We start from the raw sequence: 21,686 nt of genomic DNA, 5'->3' as shown, positions 1-21,686 counted from the left end.
AAACCCAGTCATAGATTTATTCATAGATCCAGTCAAAGATGTATTTTAGTCATTTCTGGTTTAAATTGAGATCCCTTCCCTTTATAACTCACTTATCCTCCGCCATTCCCAAGTCAAGGGTCGTATATACTGACCCAATAGCATATCTTGAAAACTAGAGCCAATCAACAATTTTAAGCATCATTTTCGTTCTCAGTGACCCAGAATTAGTAAAGTTTGACTACATTTATTTCAGAAGCATTTTGGCTGTTTGGTCCTGTGAGGCGATGGGCTCCAGAGTTAAAAAAAGGTCTTGGCTGTCGGGGAGAATGGATCCTCCATTTGCCTGCCACGCATTCTCGTCCTCCTCTTCCTCGTCAACAATGTCGTCCTTGTTGTTGCCCGAGGTCGCCCCAGGGAAGAAGGTGTCCATGGAGCGTTTTGGGGTAGTGGTGGGGTGGCCACCTAGAACTGCATGCAGCTCCTAATAGAAGTGGCATGTCTGTAGCTCAGAACCAGAGAAACTGTTCGCCTGCCTTGTCTTCTGATATACTTGCCAATGCTCCTTTATTTTCACGCGGCACTGCTGTGTGTCCCTGGTGTAGCCCTTCTCCCCCATGCCCTGCGCGATTTTGGCATACATGTTAACGTTTCTTCTGCTGGTTCGGAGCTCTGCCTGCATAGACTCTTCTACCTACACAGCAATAAGATCCACTACCTCCTGTGTGCTCTCCATGTTGGAGTGCATTTGTGGCCTTGAGTATCCATGGTCAGCTGTGCTGATGAGCTCTCCATGCTGATCAAACAGGAAATGAAAATTCAAAAGTTCCCAGGTCTTTAACAGGGGGGTGGCTGTTTCCTGTGTACCTGGCTGAAGTGCAGTGGAATTGAAAGTGCTCTCCAGAGCGGTCACTGTGGAGCACTGTGGGACACCTTCTAGAGGCTAATTCATTTGAATTACACAGCACAGTGTCTACACTATCCCCATGTCGACGTGTGAATGTTTATTGAAGCGCTACACCTCTCGCAGAGATGGAGGACAGAGGTTGACTTTACAAGACCTTTAGGTTGGTGGAAGGGACTCAGTAGTGTAGACACATACTTTATTAACTTGACCTAACGCGGCATATGTCGACCTAACTTTGTAGTGTATACCAGGCCTATGGTCCAGCAACGGGACCCATGGTTGGGTTTCTAGCTCCCTAGCCATCACCTCTCTTGGGTGGAGCTAGTTACCGTGGGTCAGGTTACAGCAGAAGAAGACGGTGCAGCTTGTGAGTTGCTCTCCGTGACAGAGGATCCCGGACTCCATTTTGTCTTTCTCAACCTGAGAGGCTGCCTGCCAACTGAGCCTGGTAGCCCTCTTCTGTAACGCAATCTAGTGGATAGCCAAGGCTTGATATTGACCAGGAGCACCTAGTGCCACAAAGGAAAGACTTAGCCTTGAGGCTCTGCCTTCCCAGAAAGAACTGATTCCCAGCTGTATCTGGTAAGCCTACCTTGCACCGGAAGAGGACAGCTAGGGATTCACAGGAAAGGGCACTACACCCTTTTTTCAGGCTTCAACTCCACCATCCAGCTAAGTCATAAGGCATGACTTCATACACCTGTAGTTATTGTGAAATATAGATTTGGGTGCTGCCTTTGAGGATCTGGGCCTTAGAGCTTGTCCATAGAGAGAATTAGCACATGGGAAGCTGGGGTGTAAATCTACAGTCACTAGCCTGCTGTGTACTAAGTTGCCATGTGGACCCTGTTACTGTGCACTTAAAGTTCTTTAGTGTGTTTTGACCTTTTGCTTTTTGAAACAGCAGTAGGCCAAAGCCCACTATAGAATTTGTAGAGCTCAGTAACAGAGTCCACAGCTAGTGTGTGGCGAACTCGAGCACTGTAGACTTACACTTCAGCTTGCCATGCACTAAATTGTTGTGTGGACCTGTGCTTAGTGTCCAGCTGTACTATGTGCATTTTGTTACAATGATGGATGGTTAGGTAGGACTACTATATAGTAAAGGTTGTGTTGGTACTCTCATTATAACCCAACTTTCACATGCTCAGAACGTTCTGAAAATTTTTCTTTTGGGGCCAAAAGATTCCCAGCTTGTTCTTAGACCAGAGATATTTTTTTTTTAAGTTTGAGACAAATCCTATTCTTCTGTTCAGAAAAGGTGTCAATTTATATATATATAAATATAGTCAAATTAAACATCAGGCATCTCAAAGGGCAAATAACTCATCATTGAGTCTAGTTTTTATAACAATTATTAATGGAAAAACCTTCTTGGTGGCTATAAGTCCCTTAGTATTGGGGAGGACATTATATTGTTATTCTTAAAAGCATTTATTTTATTATCCAAATAAGAAATATGCCTGAATCAGTGACAATGCAACAACTTCTTTGTTGTTGTTGATCCTATACACCTCTACCATAATGCTAATTTCTATAAGGCTCTGGTTGGAAAAAGGAGGCATGAGGTCTCTTTAGTCTGGCAGAACCTGGAAACTTGAGATAAATCATCAGTGAACAAACATGTCAGTAAGTTAACTACATGCTTGCCAGACAGATGAGTCATTGAGAGTCACTAAAGCGGATGATACTTTACATCCTGCTTCTTCCTCCATCTCACATAGATAGTTAATTGAGTACGGGAAGGAGGAGAAGAAGGAGTTCAAATCTTATTTTGGTTTCTGGATATATTAAAAATAACTTTAAATTATGGGTTCCTAGCAATGTCTCCTTAACAAAAATCCCTATTACTGCATGATGCAATCACCTCTATTTGCTAGACATGAGTTTGATACGAACTCTTCAGAACCTTCCCAAGCAATGTGTAATAGGTGTTGGGAGTCTGCTCATTACATAACTACTCCTAAGAGCTGCAGCTAAAAGGAGTCATGGCACTATCCTTCAGAAATACAGCTTGTGTGCAGGATGGGGTGGGAAGAAATCAGTTGATACTAGATAACCTAGGGGTGGGGATGGAATATGTGGGAAGAGGCACTGAGGGAAGGGACTTATATAATGGATTCACAAATTCCAAGGCCAGAAGGGACCATCATGATAATTTAATCTGACCTCCTGTATTACATAGCCCATAAACATATCTAACATAATTCCCAGAGCATTTTTTTAGAATAACACCCAGTACTGACCTATACATTGTCAGTAATGCAGACTCCACCATGCCCCTTGGTAAATTGCTCCAGGGGTTGATTCCTCTCACCATTTAAAAATTTACATCTTAGTTCCAGTCTGAATTTGTCTAGCTTCAACTTTCAGCCATTGGATCATGTTAGGCTTTTCTCTGTTAGACTGAAGAACCCATTATTACATATATGTTCCCATATAGATACTGGCAGACTGTAATCAAATCACCCCTTAACTTTCACTTTAAGCTAAATATCAGCTAGTGCAATGGTTCTCAACCTTTCCAGACTACTGTACCCCTTTCAGGATTCTGATTTGTCTTGCATACCCCAAGTTTCACCTCACTTAAAAACTACTTGCTTACAAAATCAGACATAAAAATACAAGTGTGATAGCATGCTATTACTGAAAAAGTGTTTACTTTCTCATTTTTACCAAATAATTATAAAACAACGTTCTTGGAATATAAATATTGTACTTGCATTTCAGTATGATACTTGAGCTTGTTTTTCACTTGTGAGCCTTGTCTGAAGCCAGAACCCTCACCCCCTGGAGATGAAGCATGTAACTTAGCTGCACGAGGCCCTGGGCAATTGCACTGCTTGCTACCCCTAATGCTGGCCCTGCACCTGTGACCCCCCCCCCCCCAAACCTGTCCCATGACCCCCCTGGGGGTTGCAACCTCCAGGTTGAGTAACACTGCTCTAGATGAGTTGAGTACCCCTGTAAGACCTCTGTGTACCCCCAGGGGTACATGCACCCCAGGTTGAGAACTACTGAGCTAATGTATGTGTGTGAGGGGGAGAAAGCGATAGAATTGAGGAAGAGGCTGATACTAGATGTTGGGATGGGGGTATAAAAGGAATAATATTAGGGGAGGGACATGTGTGCTCATGTAATATAGTGTGGTTTCTCAAACAGTGGGTCATGACTGTCATGATAGAGGGGTGACTGTGCTAAACCTGAGTGGCAGTGTGACCACTTGTGCCAGGTCGCAATTCCCAGAATGGGGAGCCGGGCCCAGCCCTGCAGGACAGGAGCTGCCACTGTGAGGTGAATGTGGAGCAGATTCACATGCCAACCAAAACTCTGCCCCACTGGGCTTCCCCTCTGGACCAGGCTAGGATTAGGGTTATGGATGGGATGAAGGGTGCTGCTGTGAGTGGTCTGTGCCCTCTCAATGGTGAAGGAGAAGAATCCTGGCCTATTGGCCCTCACCCACAAATTTGAACCCTGGTTAGGTCACAAAAAAAGACAACATGCAGTTGGTGCATTGCCTTAAACCAGTGATAGAGTGAAGGGGCTGATACCTGCCAAGGGGGAGGGAGAATTTGTGGAAAATGTAGGTAAAGGGGATAATACTGCATAATCGGGGAGGAGCTAAAAGAACAGGGCTGACACCTGTTTGTTGGGGAAGATGGGAAGGGGTGTGATGGTGATGTTTAGTACTTCCTAATGTTAAGGAAAATTTGCTTATGTAATTCCATTTTGGTTTGGGCCCGCCCTTAGCTAGAAGCAAGCACATCGCGTACCAGGAGACAAGGGGGGAGGAAGGGGGACATCTGGACACAAAGAGATAAGGGCAACAGGGAAAAAAGCTAACCGCATGCCTAAGTAGTTGCAACCCTAGGCAGCATGGGCAAGGGCCTAGCGGGGATAGGTGGTAGATAAGAAAAAGGCTTGTTTATTGGCTAAGGCTTACGATGCACGAGGGCAGCATGCCTTGCTTAAAGGTATATAATCTTTGTGTAACCTCCATTTTGGGTCCCTCCCTGATTAGCAGGGGGGCACCGCACTCAGGCATAATAAACCTGTTATCTTTGGATACTCTGCAGTCGTGGATTTGTTTATGTGCCTCAGCCTAGACTCGAACTGCGCGTGACCTATAGGTATAATTCGCAACACTAATGAAGGTAGAGTTAGAGGCAATTTTGGGGAAAGGGACTGATACTAGCTAATTGTGTGTGGAGAGAGAGCTGGTAGGAGGTAAAGGGCTTAAATTGGATAATAATGGGCGGGACAGCCAGGACTAGCGAATGGGAGGTATGATGACCACATGATTGAAGAAAATGAAGGAAATTGTATGAATCTCCTATGGCAGAGCATGTTCATAGGGGCTTAGATGATGTAGGTGAATAAGGGACAGATGAATGGGACATTGGTAAAGGATTGATAGATTCTGGGGGTTGATGAGGGATATGAGTGGATAGGGCCTTGGTGGGGAATTTTTGGGAGCACAGGTTGGTGGGGGAAATGGGTAGCTAGGGGGTTGATGGGGGATTTGAGGACTTGATTAGAGAATGGGTTGATGGTGAATGTGAGATGATGGGTGTTAATGGGGGGGGGGATATAGATGGATGAGTCGTCAGTGGGGACATTGGTAGATAATACACTGGTGAGAGGTTGATAGGTGAATGGGGCATTGGTGAGGGTTGTTTGATAAAAGTATTGGAATGGGCTGAGCGTGACCGGACGTGGGTTGATGGGGTGAGGGTGGATAGGGATTTGGTGGAGGGGTTTATGGGGTAGAGGGTTGAATAGGGTGGATGGTACATTGGTGGGGTGGTAAAAAGAACAGGAGTACTTGTGGCACCTTAGAGACTAACACACACACACATATATATGTATATACACACACACAGAGAGAGAGAACATGAAACAGTGGGTGGGGTAGTGATAGAGTGCAGCTCCCTCAATGGGGACAGCTCAGGTAAATGGAGACATGGGATAATGGGGAGGAGTTGGCTTATGCTTTAGTGGGAGCTTTGGTTGATGATAGTTACTCAAAGTGGGTAGGAGAGTAAGGCTGCAGAGGCATATGGGGTATGTGGACTGGGGGGTGGATAGTACAGTGGTGCGGTTCCTGCCATTGTTTACATCACAGCAGCTGGCACAACACCCAAGGCGCGTCTCAAGACATTGGCATGATGCCAGACCCGGTCAGAGGCCAACGGGGGGCCTCCATGAGGGCGCGAGGGAAGGGGTTTGAAGCGGATCCCACGGGCGGTCCCGATGGGGTTGGGGCCCACGTTCCCTGGGGAGGCGTGTTCTTGGAACACCAGCAGCAGCTACGGTTCCCATGGAGACGGGGCCTGCTCAGCAGAGACCCGCCGCCGCTTAGAGAGCAACTCGTGAGTTCCCTCCCCTCGCCCCCATCGAGCCCGGGCGCCCAGTCACCCGCGCGTCCCCTCCAGCGAGTCGGGGCGCCCAGTCACCCGCGCCTCGTCGGCCCTCCCGCCCCCCATATCCCACCGGGCTGCTCGGTCCCCCCGAACCGGGGCACTCGGTCACCCACGCGTCCCCCATCTGCCGCTCCCTGTCATACCACCAGGGTGCCCTGTCATTGGTGTGCATCCTGCTGTCCCATTAAGATACCCTGTGACGATTGTAATAATTTAGTTTGATTTCCTCTGTAGTATAGCACAGCCCATAGAACTTACCCAAAATAATTTCTAAAGCATGCATTTTAGGGGGAAAAAAATCCAATTTTGATTAAACATTGTCAGTTATGGAGAGTCCGCCTTGTACCTACTAGCATTAACTTTTAGTTGTGTGATCAGTTTCTCTTTCTCTGTTAGGACAAGGTGGAACAGAGAATACAACCATGTTATCTGCAATAGTTTTTGAGTTAGGAAATGGTCATCTATACTCTTTAGAAATTCCAAGGATGTTTTAGTACTGGCAGCATGAAACCTGCATCATATGTCACTCGAATTGAAGACCTCCATGAACATATTTTTTTCTACGTTACAGATAGGTACATAAAGAGGATGGTCACTGTGTTCCCTAGTATGGTTTGGTAGTCTGTAGCAGAACAGTTAGTACTCCAGCTTGTGCTTTATCTCTTAGGACATTGATCCATAAGGATTTAAGATAATTTTCTTCTGTGCCATTTTTGATGTAGAGTGCCATTCTCCCTCTCCTTATGTCCACTCAATCCTTCCTAAATATCTTATAACCACTGATTTTAACATTCCAATTGTGTGAATTATCCCATCAGGTTTCAGTAATATCAACTATTTATGCTCAATATCAATATCAATTATTTATGCTCACAGATCAGCAATTCCAATTCCTAACATTAGTATATAGATTATTAAAGAATGTATTCTTTTAATGTTCTTTGGTTTCTTGATAATTTTGTTCTCAACATCTCAATTTAGTGTTAAGTGCTTATTTCTTCCCTCCATAGAAGTTGGATCAGTGTTCCACAAAACCTTTACCTTAGTACTTACCTAGCTTGCCATTCCGTTCCAGAATCTTCTGCCTTCTGTCTTCCTTTACTTGTGGGACAGGAAGAATCTCAGAGAAGATTGTTTGGATAGTCTTCTTCAGCTGAGTTCCCTGAAGTAATCTACTAGTTTTTGTAGTATTTCATAAAAAGGATCAGATTTTGGATTAAAGCTATCTCTTCCGGTGTTCCATAGCTGAATCTTTTGAACTGAGAATACTTCATCCTTGGCTCTCATGTACTTTGTTTTGGGCTTTGTGGTATATGGTGACCCAAAGAAAGACATTTGTTTTAGCAGTTCATAGATTGAAATGCATTCTTTAAATGCATGTAGCTGTGATTTAACTCACTGTTTTGAGATTGGGACAAAGCCCTTAAACTGGTAGTGGAAATGAATGGGGAGGACTGAAGTACAGTCTTGATGTGTACAGTCTTGGGTGTACTGTGAAGTACAGTAATCTTGTCTGGGAGGTGACAAATGCATTGATCACTGGGGCCAGCTTCTCATCCCGGAGGTAGGGGTAAAGTTTCCTAGTGCATTGGAGATTGGAAAAAAGATGTTTTTAGCCACAAGTGCTACCTAGTGAGCTAAGCTTTAGTGATGATTCAAACAGACCCCAAGACTTTGAACCATTCTGACAAAAGGAGGCTGTATGTCTTTGACAGAAAGGTAGAGGTGTGCAGAGTTCTAACTAGTTCTTCAAAGTGCTTCCCCCCCCTTTCAGCCAGTATCACTTGGTCTTGTCTGGGTTGGTCTGAGCCATCTGCCATCTGATCTTTTATAGGCATTGTAATATTTTTAGTAATGGGAGTCATTGGATCAGTGACAAATGAGATAGACATTTGAATGTCATCAGCATATTGTTGGCAGCTGAGCCCAGAGCATCTCACAATCTAAGTGGTCTCATGTAGATATTCAGTATGGATCCTAGTGAGATTCTTCATGATTACTCCTCTTCCCCAAAGGCCCTCTTACCAATCATCATTCTTTGGGTTCAACTGGAGAGAAGTCATTGGAATCATTGTAATGTTATGATTTACCCCAGCTGTGTTACGCAGACAGTTTAGCAGTACTTCATTGTTTCTTGTATCAAAAGTTGCAGATACATCCTGCAATATGAACATGAAAATCTTGCCTGTATCCATGACCATTAGGAAGTAATTTTTGGTGCCACTTGGGCTGTGTCTTTACTGTACTCTGACTGAAGCTTGATTGTGAGACATCCAGGATTTTGTTCCAACTGCTGTATAAAATAATGCAGTAGTTTTCACAATACTGTATACATACCTGTCATAGTTTTAGTAATTCCCTATTGTGAATACTGCTGCTCTCAGAAGCAAATGCTTTCTTCCCATTATTAAGTTCTGTATTTTTAAAGCTTTCCTCACCCCCGTCTAAACCAAGGAAATACTGAGGGACTAGAACAAACCCAAAAAGAAATGACATTTTTTTCTCTGTTAATTACTATTTTCAGTTAAATCACATGCACACAAAACATTAACACTTTTTCTAAATGTAAAATGGAAGATCCTGTAAAAGTAAAGATTGATTTACTCTAAGTTTCATGTTGTTTAACCTCCTTTTGAAAAAATGTGACTTCAGTTTGATAGATACTTAAGGGGAGGTGACAGAGTGGCAGTAAGATGGAAGATCTAAATTTTGCTCCCTTCTGACTGTTACAAAGGTCTTGTCTAAAGATTGTATGGCCAAGTTTAGCCAATGAAGTATGTGTCAGGTTTTATTTTAAAAGCACTTATGAAACTGTTTTGATACCACTCTGTTTATGGGCTGGCACAAAAGCCTCTTTTGTTTAACAGAGCAGATAACTGTTCAGTGCAGTTTGAAATATTTTGAGATGATTCAGCCCACTAATGGATTTTGAACTAATGATAATGTTGTTACATTCTGTGTATAAACTTGGCATTTGTTCCTTTGCATTAGAAATATTTTACTTAACATTTGTGGCTGTGTTAACAGCCAAATGCATTTGGAGCAGCAGCAGCTAAAAGGAGTAAGAGGGAGATATAAAAAGAACAGACCTTTCTTTAATGTTGTCTGATAAGTACAAGAAGCACAAAAGAAACATTGCTCATAAATGCCCAGTAATATTGCTTTTGGTAGGAAATATCCATCTCTGCTTACTAAAGTAAAAAAGAGAGATTGGATTATAATATTATGAACACCTTCTCCATAAATACACAACTATCAAATTTAAGTTGAAGAGAGTATTCCATTTAATTTTTCTTCCATTAATGGAAACAGTAATGACAATGGCAAAACTGAGCCACAGCAAATTTTAAAATCCATCCAGACCACTGATTCCTCTAACAATGGTTACTATGTGATTTGTCAGAGAAAAACAAAGCTTCCTCAGAATACTATGCTGCTTATCATTTTCCATCCTGACCCTCACAGACTAAATTTTAAACCCTGAAGAATGAGATTTGTTAGGTCTATGGGGAAAGAAATCATGTTTAAAATGTGGCATCCTTTTGGAGCAGGGATATTGTATCAGGTTTGCTGATCTGAAAATCTATTTTGCATTTTAAGAGATTAAAGAGCCACCATTGGAAAGACCTGCCAGTCTGATTTATTGTTCTCTGTATCCCCATGCTTATACAGGCAGGATTATCTGTAATAACTGATACAGAATAATACTGTGCTGTGAGAGCATCTGTACTGACTCCAGAGATTTAGGAAAAGGGGCTGAGCAGAGACTATCATATATTATTTTTACAGCACCCAGAAGTGTGAATGGCACTGTACAGAATAAATTGAAAGTCATGGTCCCTGTCCTGAAGAATTTATAATATACTAGATATGATGTAAATGATTGAGGATAACAAACAGTAGGAAGAGGGTGAGAATGGACAAGGATTACAGCAATAAGACTACAAGATTACTCAATTTAGGCTTGTGCACATCTTGAGAGGTAGATTTAAAGATAATTTTAAAATATTGTAATTATTTGACTCATCTTCTGAGTATTGAGAATGGAATTTCAAGGGAAGAGAGGATAGTGGCTTGGCAGAGTAGAATTGGAAGGGAATGATGTGGAAAAAGGTACCCAGATGATTGGGGTGGGGGGAAGTGGACAAATAGGGCATAGAGACTAGCACCATCAGCAGAATGGAGAGGTCAGGGAGGCAATGAAATAAGAGACCATTTTGGAGTGTGGTGAGTAAAGTTATTTTCTTTAAGAGGAGCAAAATACATGGGTGAGTCACAACTGTTCAGGCCTGGAGTGGATTTTATAGCCCTAAAAATTGGAGTCTCTAATGGAAAATGTATCATTTCCTTTCTGGTGGTAGTGGTGAGAGCAAAAGTAAAGGATTTTATGTTACTTTTATTATTTGTATTACCATAGTGTATAGCGGCCCTGGTTATAGACCAGGATCCCTTTGTGCTTGGTGCTGTACAAAAACAGAAACAAAAATGGTCCCTGCCCAAGAGTCTTATGGTCAGAAGTGCTTTCATAGAATATCAGGGTTGAAAGGGACCTCAGGAGGTCATCTAGTCCAATCCTCTGCTCAAAGCAGGACCAACACCAACTCTTCCAGGAGACTGGTCTGGGTTGAGAGGTATATCTGTGAGTTGTCAGCATAGAAATGGTAGTTGAATTTGTGTTTGCAGATTAGATTTCCCAGAGGTAATGAGAGAACAGAAAACATTAGAGAGTTTTGTTCAGCCTTCTACATAAACAGCTAGCATCTTCCTGAAAATTGTCATTACTGAGCAGGTGCTGATGAGTCCCTAGGTCAGACAGTGAAAGCTGCCACAAAGACCAAAAGTATTAGGAATATAAACTATAATTGAAGCTTTATGGGGGATGGATAAGGAAGAACAGTCCAATGAAGAAGAAGAAGAGCTCTGTGTTACTCAAAAGCTTGTCTCTGTGTCTTCCACCAACAGAAGTTGGTCCAATAAAAGAAATTATTTCACCCACCTTGTCTCAGTCCCATTAAGTAACAGGTTAATTAAAAAAAAATCTTAAAATGGACACCGTTACATATAGAAAACACTGTTGCCTCTATACATCAATGCAAGGGCCTTATCTTCACTAGAAAAAAAGGTATATTTTTAACATATGTTTCAGTTCTAATGTGGACATAAATTATAGTTCTAACATGTGTTAGATGGTCAACTACAACTGCCTTGTCTTTTTCCACTGTACTTTTTACTCTCCCCCCAAGTTAATAAATTGCCAATTAAATCAAGGTACGTTACATGTTTGCAAAGGCTAATGTGAACATTCCCTATGCATTTGATAAGGAAATAATTATTTATTTTTTACCTTAAAGATCATCCTAGGGCAGTGGTTTTCAAACTTTTTAGGCTGCGTACCCCTTTCCAAATAATGTTAGTGTACCCTATACTCCCATCTGAAATAGGCAGAGGCAATGCGTGGGGAGGCACATGGGGTCATGTGCCCCCCAAGTTTTCTGCCTTCTATTTAGCAGCAGCTTGTAGAAGTTTTCAAACTATGGGGCGCACCCCCCCTCTAGGGGGGCACAGAGGAATGTACAGGGGGGGGCGAGCAGCAATGCCAGGTGGCTCAGGGAGGGAACGCCACCTCCATCGCCTGACTCAACTCAGTGGGCCACCCAGCCTGTCTGTATTTGGGGGAGCACAACTAAAAATGTAACTCCAAGGGGGGGGGCTTAGCTCATTGCGTCCCTCCCCCCAACCCAGACAGCGTGGGTGGCCCGCTGAGGTGAGTCGGGGGTGGAGTGGTGCTCCCTTCCTAAGCCCCGCTGTGTGGGGCTGGCCTAGCTGCCTCTCTTCCCCCCCCTACCCCGCAAACAGTCCTCTGCGCCCCCATTAGGGGTACGTGCTCCACAGTTTGAAAAGTTCTGTATTAAATAAAATGTGTGGTCCGCCAGTACAGGATTTTTCTCACATGCCCCCTGACAAGAGTTTGTGTACCCTAGTTTGAAAACCACTGTCCTAGGATAAAGAACAAATGTTTGTACCCTGGAACAAAGTATAGTGAGTGCCCATACTAGCCTTTACACATTTAGATGGCAATCAGTTAGCTTGAAGGGAAAAAAGGATAGTGCAAAGACTGTAATAGTGTATGTCTATCAAATTATGAACTTAATTTTGTTCTGTGACCTCCATTGTGCATCCTGTCTTTATGTGCTAACTGCCATTTTGTATTCTGTGTCAAAAACAACAGCCTGATCTTGACAAGGTCAGTCTATTATGCTGCATAATTATGACCATTATGACTTTTTTTAGTGAAAACTGAAACAAAAAGGTTAGTAGTGATTGGATGTCTAACATAGTGAATGCCAGTGAAAATGAGGCTAAAATAGGGAAAGAACAAGTTAAAAATTGCTTAGACAAGTTAGATGTCTTCAAGTCACCAGGGCCTGATGAAATACATCCTAGAATACTCAAGGAGCTGACTGAGGAAGTATCTGAGCCATTAGTGCAGGGGTGGGCAAACTTTTTGGGCCGAGGGCCACAACTGGATGGGGAAATAGTATGCAGGGGGTTGCAGTGCAGGAGGGGTGCAGGGTGCAGCAGGGAGCTCAGGGCAGGGGGTTGGGGGGCAGGTAGGGAGCTTAGGGCAGGGAGTTGTGGAGCGGGGTACAGGAGGGGTTCGGGCTCCAGCCCTGCTTACCTCAAGCGGCTCCGGGGTGGCAACAGCGCGCACTGGGACCAGCAGGCTCCCTGCCTGCCCTGGCCCTGGCCCTGGCCCTGGCCCCGGCCCCGTGCCGCTCAAGGAAGCGCTGCGGCCCCTGGGGGAGGAGGGGCGGAGGGCTCTGCGTGCACTGCCCTTGCCATGCCTCCAGGTACCTCCCCCGAAGCTCCCATTGGCCGCGGTTCCCCGTTCCCGGCCAATGGGAGCTGTGGGGGGCGGTGCTTGGAGGCAAGGGCAACGCATGGAGCCCTCTGCCCCCCACCCGGGGGCTGCAGGGATGTGGTGCCAGTGGCGCCGCAGGCTGGAATCCAAAGCCCTGAGGGGCCGGATCCGGCCCGCAGGCCGTAGTTTGCCCACCCCTGCATTAGTGATTAGATTGAAAAGTCATGGCAGACGGGAGAGATTCCAGAGGACTGAAAAATGGCATTATATTTGGCCATCTATAAAAAGGGAAGTAAGGACAACCTGGGGAATTACAGACCAGTCATTTTAACTTCAGTACCTGGAAAGATAATGAAGCAAATAATTAAGCAATCAGTTTGCAAACACCTAGAACAGGGGTGGGCAAACTATGGCCCGCGGGCCGGGTCCGGCTTACAAGCTGTTTTAAGGTGGCCCATGAGCTCCTGCTGGGGAGTGGGGTCTGGAGCTTGCTCTGCTCCGGAGCTCCAGTCGGGGCGCAGGGTCGGAGGCCACACCACGCAGCTCCCGGAAGCTGCGGCATGGCCCCGCTCCGGCGCTCCAGCCGGGGTGCAGGGTTGGGGGGCGCATCACGTGGCTCCCAGAAGCCGCGGCATGGCCCCCTCCGGTGCTCCAATGGGAGCTGCAGGGGTGCTGTCTATAATTTAGGATCCATCATAGAACAATCTAGGTCCATCAACTTGGATTGTCTCTCAACTGCTGGCTCTGCCTAACCCAATGGCACAGTGAACTGTCTATACAAAAGCCTGCATGGGGGAAAGGGGCTAGAGTTTCTCAAGCTGTGTCTACACAACAAGCACCACATGGCAGTGCTGAAGCCAGGCTGCTGTAACACTGTAGTGTAGATGCTTTCTACAGTGTTGGAAAGGGTTTTTCCATTGCTGTGGAAAATCTTACCCCCTCTAGAGATGGTAGCTAAGTTGATGGAAGAATTCTTTCATCAACCTAATGGTGTCTATACTGTGGCATAGGTTGGGTTAACTATGTCGCTTGCATCTGAATTTTTGACACCACTGAGCCACACAGCTAGATTGACCTAAGTTTTAGGTGTAGACCAAGCCTCAGTCTGGGCACATGGCTAGAATGAGTGAGATTGTATATAAGAGGGGGTACTCTTAGAGAAGTGGAGATCATTCACTAACACATGACAGAAGACCAGGCTGGAGAGAGAAAAGGAAGGCAGAAGAGAGGGACTCTGCATAGACTGAAATACTGACTAGATCTCAGATTTGCAGGAGGAGAGAAATCAAACTAGAGAGTCACTGTAACTCTCTAGTGCTTTTTAAGAGTAGAGTGACTGGATAAGAAATTCCTTTGCTAAGTTTGTGTTCTTTGCCTTCATACCACGTTGGGCCTGAAGCAGTTAAACTAGAAGCCTAAAGTGTTCAGAACCACCATGGAACTCTGAGGTATCATGTGGGGGGCTTAGGAGGGCAGAGGCACTGGTTCCGGAGCCTGGAGGCCACCAAACAGTGGAGTCCCATATCCCAAAGAAGGGGTCAGACAATGGGTCTGGGCCTGGAAGTATGCCTTACAGACCCAGAGCTAGGAATTGTGAGTAGGTTCTGTCTAGACCCGGTGGTTTAGGAGAACGTGGGATTGAGCAGTTGGGTCTACTCAAAACAGTTGTGTCCATTCAGAAGGAGACTGGGCCAGGTTGTTACAGACACACCGTAGGAATTTAACACATTAGTTAACTCATGTTAAAAATACACCTTTTTTTCATATTGTAGACATGGCCAAGAAATTTAAAAGCAAAAATGGATAAGATCGGATGTGTGGCATTGCTAAAAGAACCTCTGAATAGGGGTATAACACCTGTGCGACATGGCCCTCACCTGCATAATTGTCCTTCACAGGAATTTTAACAGAATTTGTGGGAAAATGCTGGACACTCATAATCTGAGTTTAAATTTAAAACTAAAATTTAAATTTAAAACTTCCCCCTAAGTTTATAACCAGTGATTTTGGTATCTTGTGGACTATTCTCATCCCAATGGGCTTTTGAAATCCCAGTTACCATACAGAAAATGGAGGAAAAGAATAGATTGGTGAAGGGATGAAGTGGAACACAGACATGAAGAATGGTCAAGTGGTTTGAGTGCTATCCTGGGATTCAGCACTCCTCAGTTAAATTTCCTGCTTCATTACAGACTTCCTGTGTGCCATTGGGCAAGTCTCTGAGTCTCCTGTGCCTCAATTTTCCATCTGCTTAATTGGGGATAATCGTACTTACATATCTCACTGAGGTGTTATGAGGATAAATACATTGAAAAGGTTATGGGGGGGGGGGGTGTCATGTAAGATAAATAGCTTCCTGCTCTTAGCCATGACCCATTTCAGAAAAAGTTAAAGTCCACTTTAAGTCCATAAAACATCTAACTAATTATGCAGTACAACAGATGGAGTGTGGAGAAGTGAATGGTTGGAGAGGAGACATTTTTCAGTCATCAGGCTCCAATCAGTAACTTTCTTCTATCTTAGGCTCAACAATGTTACAAATGGAGAAAGAACTAAATGAACTTCTTGTGAGGAAAGAACAAGAATGGAAAGAGCTACAAGCTCGCCATCTCTGTTTTCAGAAGACAACATTGCAGGATACCAGAAAGCAGCTCCAAGAAATGCATAAAAAATTCAATAGGTTAAAAGAAGATTTCACCTATAATCTGAAAATTCTGGAAGAGAGAGACAGAGAACTGGAGCGCTATGATGCCATGTTTACTCATTTGAAAATGGCTGAAAATGCTAAACAGGCAGAAGTTAGCGATCTTAGGATACAGCTGGATAAGCTGCAACAAACACTTCTCAAGGAAACCCAGAAACAAGAGGCTCTGCAGTACCAATATCAACAAAAACTTAAAGAACATCAGTTAGAGATGGAGCGGCTGCACAGGTAAGAGATATTTTTCTTTATAGTACAGTACTATCTTGGAAAAGTAGACATTGAGCCTTCCAAATGAGCATCTATGGATCTGATAAAGCAATAGTTTCTTTAACACATTAAAAAGGAAGGTACGTACAAATTTGACAAGCAGATTAAAAGCTCCATTCTGGCTGAGCTATGCTTAGCACAAGAACAGAGTTCGGGTCTGCAAAGATAGCTTTAAGTCACCTTTAAAGCATCTGTTTTCACTCTCTAGTGGAGAACTTCCAAACCTCTGGCATTGTTAGAGGAGCCCCAGGGTTGCTCTCAAATGGTGCACCATATCTCTAACGCAAAAGCTGCCAGATGGGGGAGGGGGATTGGCATAGAGGTGGATTTCAGAGTTGATAGAGGGAAGGCTTTTCATAAAATCATAGAAGATTAGTATTGGAAGAGACCTCAGGAGGTCATCTAGTTTAACCCCCTGCTCAAAGCAGGACCAACCCCAATTAAATCATCCCAGCCAGGGCTTTGTCAAGCCGGGCCTTAAAAACCTCTAAGGATGGTGATTCCACCGCCTCCCTAGGTAACCCATTCCAGTGCTTCACCACCCTCCTAGTGAAATAGCTTTTCCTAATATCCAACCTAGACCTCCCCCACTGCAACTTGAGACCATTGCTCCTTGTTCTGACATCACTGAGAACAGCCTAGCTCCATCCTCTTTGGAACATACCTTCAGGTAGTTGAAGGCTGCTATCAAATCCCCCTTCACTCTTCTTTTCTGCAGACTAAATAAGCTCAGTTCCCTCAGCCTCTCCTCATAAATCATGTGTCCCAGACCCCTAATCATTTTTGTTGCCCTCCGCTGGACTCTCTCCAATGTGTCTACATCCTTTCTGTAGTGGGGGGCCCAAAACTGGACGCAGTATTCCAGATGTGGCCTCACCAGTGCCAAATAGAGGGGAATAATCACTTCCCTCGATCTGCTGGCAATGCTACTACTAATGCAGCCCAATATGCCGTTAGCCTTCTTGGCAACCAGAGCACACTGTTGACTCATATCCAACTTCTCATCCACTGTAATCCCCAGGTCCTTTTCTGCAGAACTGCCACGTAGCAGTGCATGGGATTCTTCCGTCCTGAGACTCTGCATTTGTCCTTTTTGAACCTCATCAGATTTCTTTTGGCCCAATCCTCCAATTTGTCTAGGTCACTCTGGACCCTATCACTACCCTGCATATCTACCTCTTCCCCCAGCTTACTATCGTCCACGAACTTGCTGATGGTCCAATACTGGCCACTGCTGGAAGACAGAATATTGGGCTAGATGGACCATTGCCTACCCCAGTAACTTATGGTCTTAACTTATCAAAATCTAAGAGGACAGAGAAAAGCCTCCAGTAATCAAAGTCCTTTAATTAGTCTAATTTGCTTGGAATGTTTCTCTAATATTGAGACAATTAGAGAGTAGTAAGAGACTCCAGACAAGAAAACTTCCCACAGCTTCTCAGTAAATTTATTGACTGATGTTTATTTGTCTGCTGAAGATAGAAATAACTAAAATAGTTAAATGTTAAAATAGTTAAAAGTACTCTTTGATGCATGAAACATATGTGAAACGTACACAATGATAAAATATGCTTTAAGAACCAAAATCTTTAACTAAATTTTACTTAAAACTAGATTTAAAAGAAAATTTTCATAAAAACCATCACTATTTTGAACAAACTCATGCAATCACTCCAACACTAGATCACCATAACTGACTTTTCTCAACAGTATCTAGGTGGATATTGAAGGTCTTTATTGTTTTTGTGAATCTGAATTTGTCTAGCTTAGTGCGAGATTTGAATATGAGAAGTGCTTGTTGAAGTAATGGAACAAGTAGCCAGTTCAAATGGCAAGTTGCCATGTTTTTGACTTATAAATAGTAGTGTCTGACTGCACTTGGTTCTTGGTTTCCAGTGCAAAAGATCAAGGATCTTCCAAGGACTTGGCTCTGCTTAAAAATGTGGCCTTTAGTAATAATAATGCTGACCAAACTTATTAACTTTAAAAATGTCACTTGAGTCTGTGATTTTCTTGCATTAAGAGAAAATTTTAATAAGTAATGATAGACAACTGTGCCTGTTCTGTGGCTTATAAACTTGGAGTAAGATTGTTTGTGACAGAGTGAGACCCTGCCCCTGTCTTCTGCTCTGTCTACACAGACTATTCGGACACCTTCCATTGTTAAATACTACCGGGTAGTTTATGTACATGGTTTTTCCAATGACCTTGTTGGTCCATTCACCACCTCATTTACAGCATCAGGTTTCTCCTCAGCCCTCTGCCCAGGAGAGGGAATAAAGCTGTTCACTGAGAGATCCTTCTTGGTTCTGGCTCAATTAGCTTGCCTCTCTCTTCAGCACTTCCTTCCAGTACCACCTTCTATCCTTTGTGGTAATGGGCTAATTAGCTCTTTAGTCCTCCTCAGCCCATTCTAATCTGCTAATTGGGCACAGTCAGGTCCATCCTTGAGTTTGGAAGAATTAATTGGTGTTTAAGTGATCAGAGTGCTGGCTCAGCTTTTGGTTTCCAGCAGTCTATCATACAGTCCCACAATTGGTCTTGGATAGATGCCTATAACTGGATAGCTGATTTATAGTTTTGTATAGAATTGTTGCATTTTTAGATAATTTCTATAGGGATAAATCGTACCTATGATCTTGGACCAACAGCCCGCAGTTGGATATTGGCAAGTTAAATGAAATAAAAGACAGTAATGACTCGATATTGGAGTTTGATTTAATGGGTTAAAGAAGGGGGGACCTATGCTCTTCATGTTGCTTAAGTAACGGGGAAGAAGGATGAGCCATTCAAAACTGTTTTTCAGTAGATCATATAAGGAACACTAGAGCAACTAACTTGGCTTTGCTATAACTAAGGCTATGATTTTTGTCATGGACATTTTTAGTAAAAGTCATGCACAGGTCACGGGCAAGTAACAAAAATTCACAGAAGCCGTGACCTGTCCCTGACTTTTACTAAAAATGTCCATGACACATAGGTGGAGGGAGGAGAGTCCAGCATCCTGCCCTGCTGTGACTGGGTGCTGCGGCCTGTGGCTGGGAGCTGTGGGGGTTGCCTCTGGGGGCTGGAGAGCTCTGGGGGATTCCCCCCACACCCGTGGTGGCTGGGGAGCTCCGGGGGTCCCCAGCACCCGTGGAGTCTGGGGAGCTGTGCCTCCCCCCGCCCTTGGTGGCTGGGGAGCTGCCGCCTCCCTCCCCCCCCCCCCCCATGGCAGCTGGGGGTCTCCGGGGATTCACAGCACCCACGGTGTCTGGGGAGCTGCCAGGGGATTCCCCCCATGGTGTCTGGGGAGCTGTGGGGGGATTCCCCCCACTGTCTGCGGGGATTAGGGAGCTATGGGTGTCCCCACCATCCATGGGGACTGGGGAGCTGTGGGGGATTTTGCCGCCGCCAGCTGAGGAACTGCCTGGGAGCTGTGGGGGACCCCCGTACCTGTGGTGGCTGGGGAACTGCCGGGGGATTCCCCCCACCGTCCATAGGGATTAGGGAGCTCCGGGGGTCCCCGGCACCCATGGGGACTGAGGAGCTGTGGGGGATTCCCCTGCCACGGCCAGCTGAGGAGCTGCCTGGGAGCTGGGGAGCTGTGGGGCACCCCCGTAACTGTGGCGACTGGGGAGCTGTGGGGGACCCCGCCATTCCAGGCGGCAGGGGTATCCCAAAGCTCCCGGCCACCAGAGGAGGTGGGGGTTGCCAGCAGCTCCCAGCCGCTACGTGCTGAAGTCATGGAGGTCTGCCGAAGTCATGGATTCCATGACTTCTGCAACCTCCGTGACCAAATCGTAGCCTTAGCTATAACAGAGTCATTTTCTGTAATGAAAAGAGAGAAAAATGCACACTGAGCTAGACCCTCACTTAACTAGCAACAGACTTGTTTGCTGGGTGGAGGAGATGGAGAAGGAGACACTATTACATGTCGGAATGTACTTATTTTTAAGACTTTGAGACAGTTTTAAGCTTTGTGATTTAAGTTTCTAACTAGTTTAGTGATATATTATAGATCCTGCTGCCCGAAGAGGTTGCGCCAGGACAAGTTTCCTTGAAGCCTGCTACTGCCAATCTTCTGTATTATCACCTTGACTCCTTTTTTTGGTGTGTGTGGGAGGGTACAAATAGTACCTCTGTTTTTTCATAGCCTAGTCTTCAGTCACCTGTGCATAAGGATGTCCCTACCAGCAGGTAACACTGCAGAAGAATGTTAGAGAAATGTTTGCTGTAGGGGGAACTCACAGCAAAAAAGGTTTGCTTTTCTGTAAAAGCCATTATAAAGATGATCTCCAGACGTATATGCATAAATTTATACATGATTAAGTATAGTTAAAATTAGATTCGTGTATATTGCTGACTTCTTATCAACATGATATCTTTTGGCAAAAAAGACAGAGCTAAGCTCCCTTCATAATTCAATTAATGATGCTCTGTATTTGTTGCTGCTAAATAATACAATCATAGAAATGTATGGCTGGTAGGGACCTTGAGAAGTCATCAAGTGCAGCCCACTGTGCTGAGGCAGGACCAAGTACACCTACACTATCCCTGACAGGTGTTTGACCATCCTGTCCTTTAAAATCTCCAATGATGGGATTCCACAGTGTCCTGTGGAAACCCCTATTCCATAGCTTAACTGTCCTTATAGTTAGAAAGATTTTCTTAATATCTAACCTAAATATCCCTTGTTGCAGATTAAACCCATTAATTCTTGTCCTACCTTCAGTGGACATGAAGAATAATTGCGCACAGTCCTTCTTATAAAAGCCCTTAACATATTTGAAGACTGCTATAAGGTTCCCGCTCAATCTTCTTTTCTCAAGACTAAACATGCCCAGTTTTTTTTAACCTTTCCTTATAGTTCAGATTTTCTAAACCTCTTATAATTTTTATTGCTCTCTTCTGGACTCTCTCCAACTTGTCCACATCTTTCTTAAACTTTGGTGTCCAGAACTGGGCACAGTTCTCCAGCTGAGGCTTCTCCAGTGCTGAGTAGAGCGGAACAGTTACCTTCTGTGTTGTACATATGGCTAGAATATTAGCCTTTTTCTCAGATGCATCACATGGTTGACTCATGTTCAAGTTGTGATCAATTATAACCTCCCAATTCTTTTCTGCAGTACTACCACCGAGCTCATTATTCTCCATTTTGTCATTGTGCATTTGATTTTTTCCTTCCTAAGTGAACTGCTTGGCACTTATCTTTATTAAATTTCATCTTGTTGAATTCAGACCAATTCTCCAATTTGTCAAGGTTGTTTTGAATTCTAATCCTGTCCTCCAAAGTGCCATGCTCCTCATCTCTGCACTAATGCCTTTTCCAGGCTCTGGTACTGACTCAGACTTCTGGATACCATAGCTCTCCAACACCCTCCAGATTTTTTTCCCCAAGATGACCTCTTCATACCAGAAGAACTGCAGTCTCACCTGTTATGGACTTCTGACAACCCCTTCCCCAGTACCGCTCAGACACCTTCAACTGCAATCCTCCTGGATTGAACACCAGTAGGACCTTCTGTCTCTGGTACTGACACCTGTATTTGATGTTCCCCCTTT

At 44.3% G+C, this 21,686-nt stretch overlaps 1 protein-coding gene across 12 annotated transcripts in view; it reads left to right on the top strand.

The window, feature by feature from the left end:
• The first annotated feature begins 4,881 nt into the window (after positions 1-4,881).
• CCDC57 (coiled-coil domain containing 57) overlaps positions 4,882-21,686 on the top strand; it is a 109,227-nt gene continuing 92,422 nt past the window's right edge. For 6 of the 12 annotated variants that reach the window (XM_042840885.2, XM_042840883.2, XM_042840884.2 and 3 more), the window contains exons 1-2: positions 4,889-6,884; positions 15,695-16,103. In XM_042840885.2, the coding sequence (XP_042696819.1) occupies positions 6,830-6,884; positions 15,695-16,103 (464 nt within the window). In that variant the 5' untranslated portion in view covers positions 4,889-6,829. Of the gene's footprint in view, positions 6,885-15,694; positions 16,104-21,686 lie in introns of all 12 variants that reach the window. The other 6 variants (XR_010591944.1, XM_042840892.2, XM_042840891.2 and 3 more) reach the window with 4 other exon arrangements.

The sequence above is a fragment of the Chrysemys picta genome, chromosome 12, assembly GCF_011386835.1.
Source record: "Chrysemys picta bellii isolate R12L10 chromosome 12, ASM1138683v2, whole genome shotgun sequence".
Lineage (NCBI taxonomy): Eukaryota > Metazoa > Chordata > Testudines > Emydidae > Chrysemys > Chrysemys picta.
The sequence above is the reverse complement of the archived record's forward strand: the minus strand, read 5'-3'. Positions and strand labels throughout refer to the sequence as shown.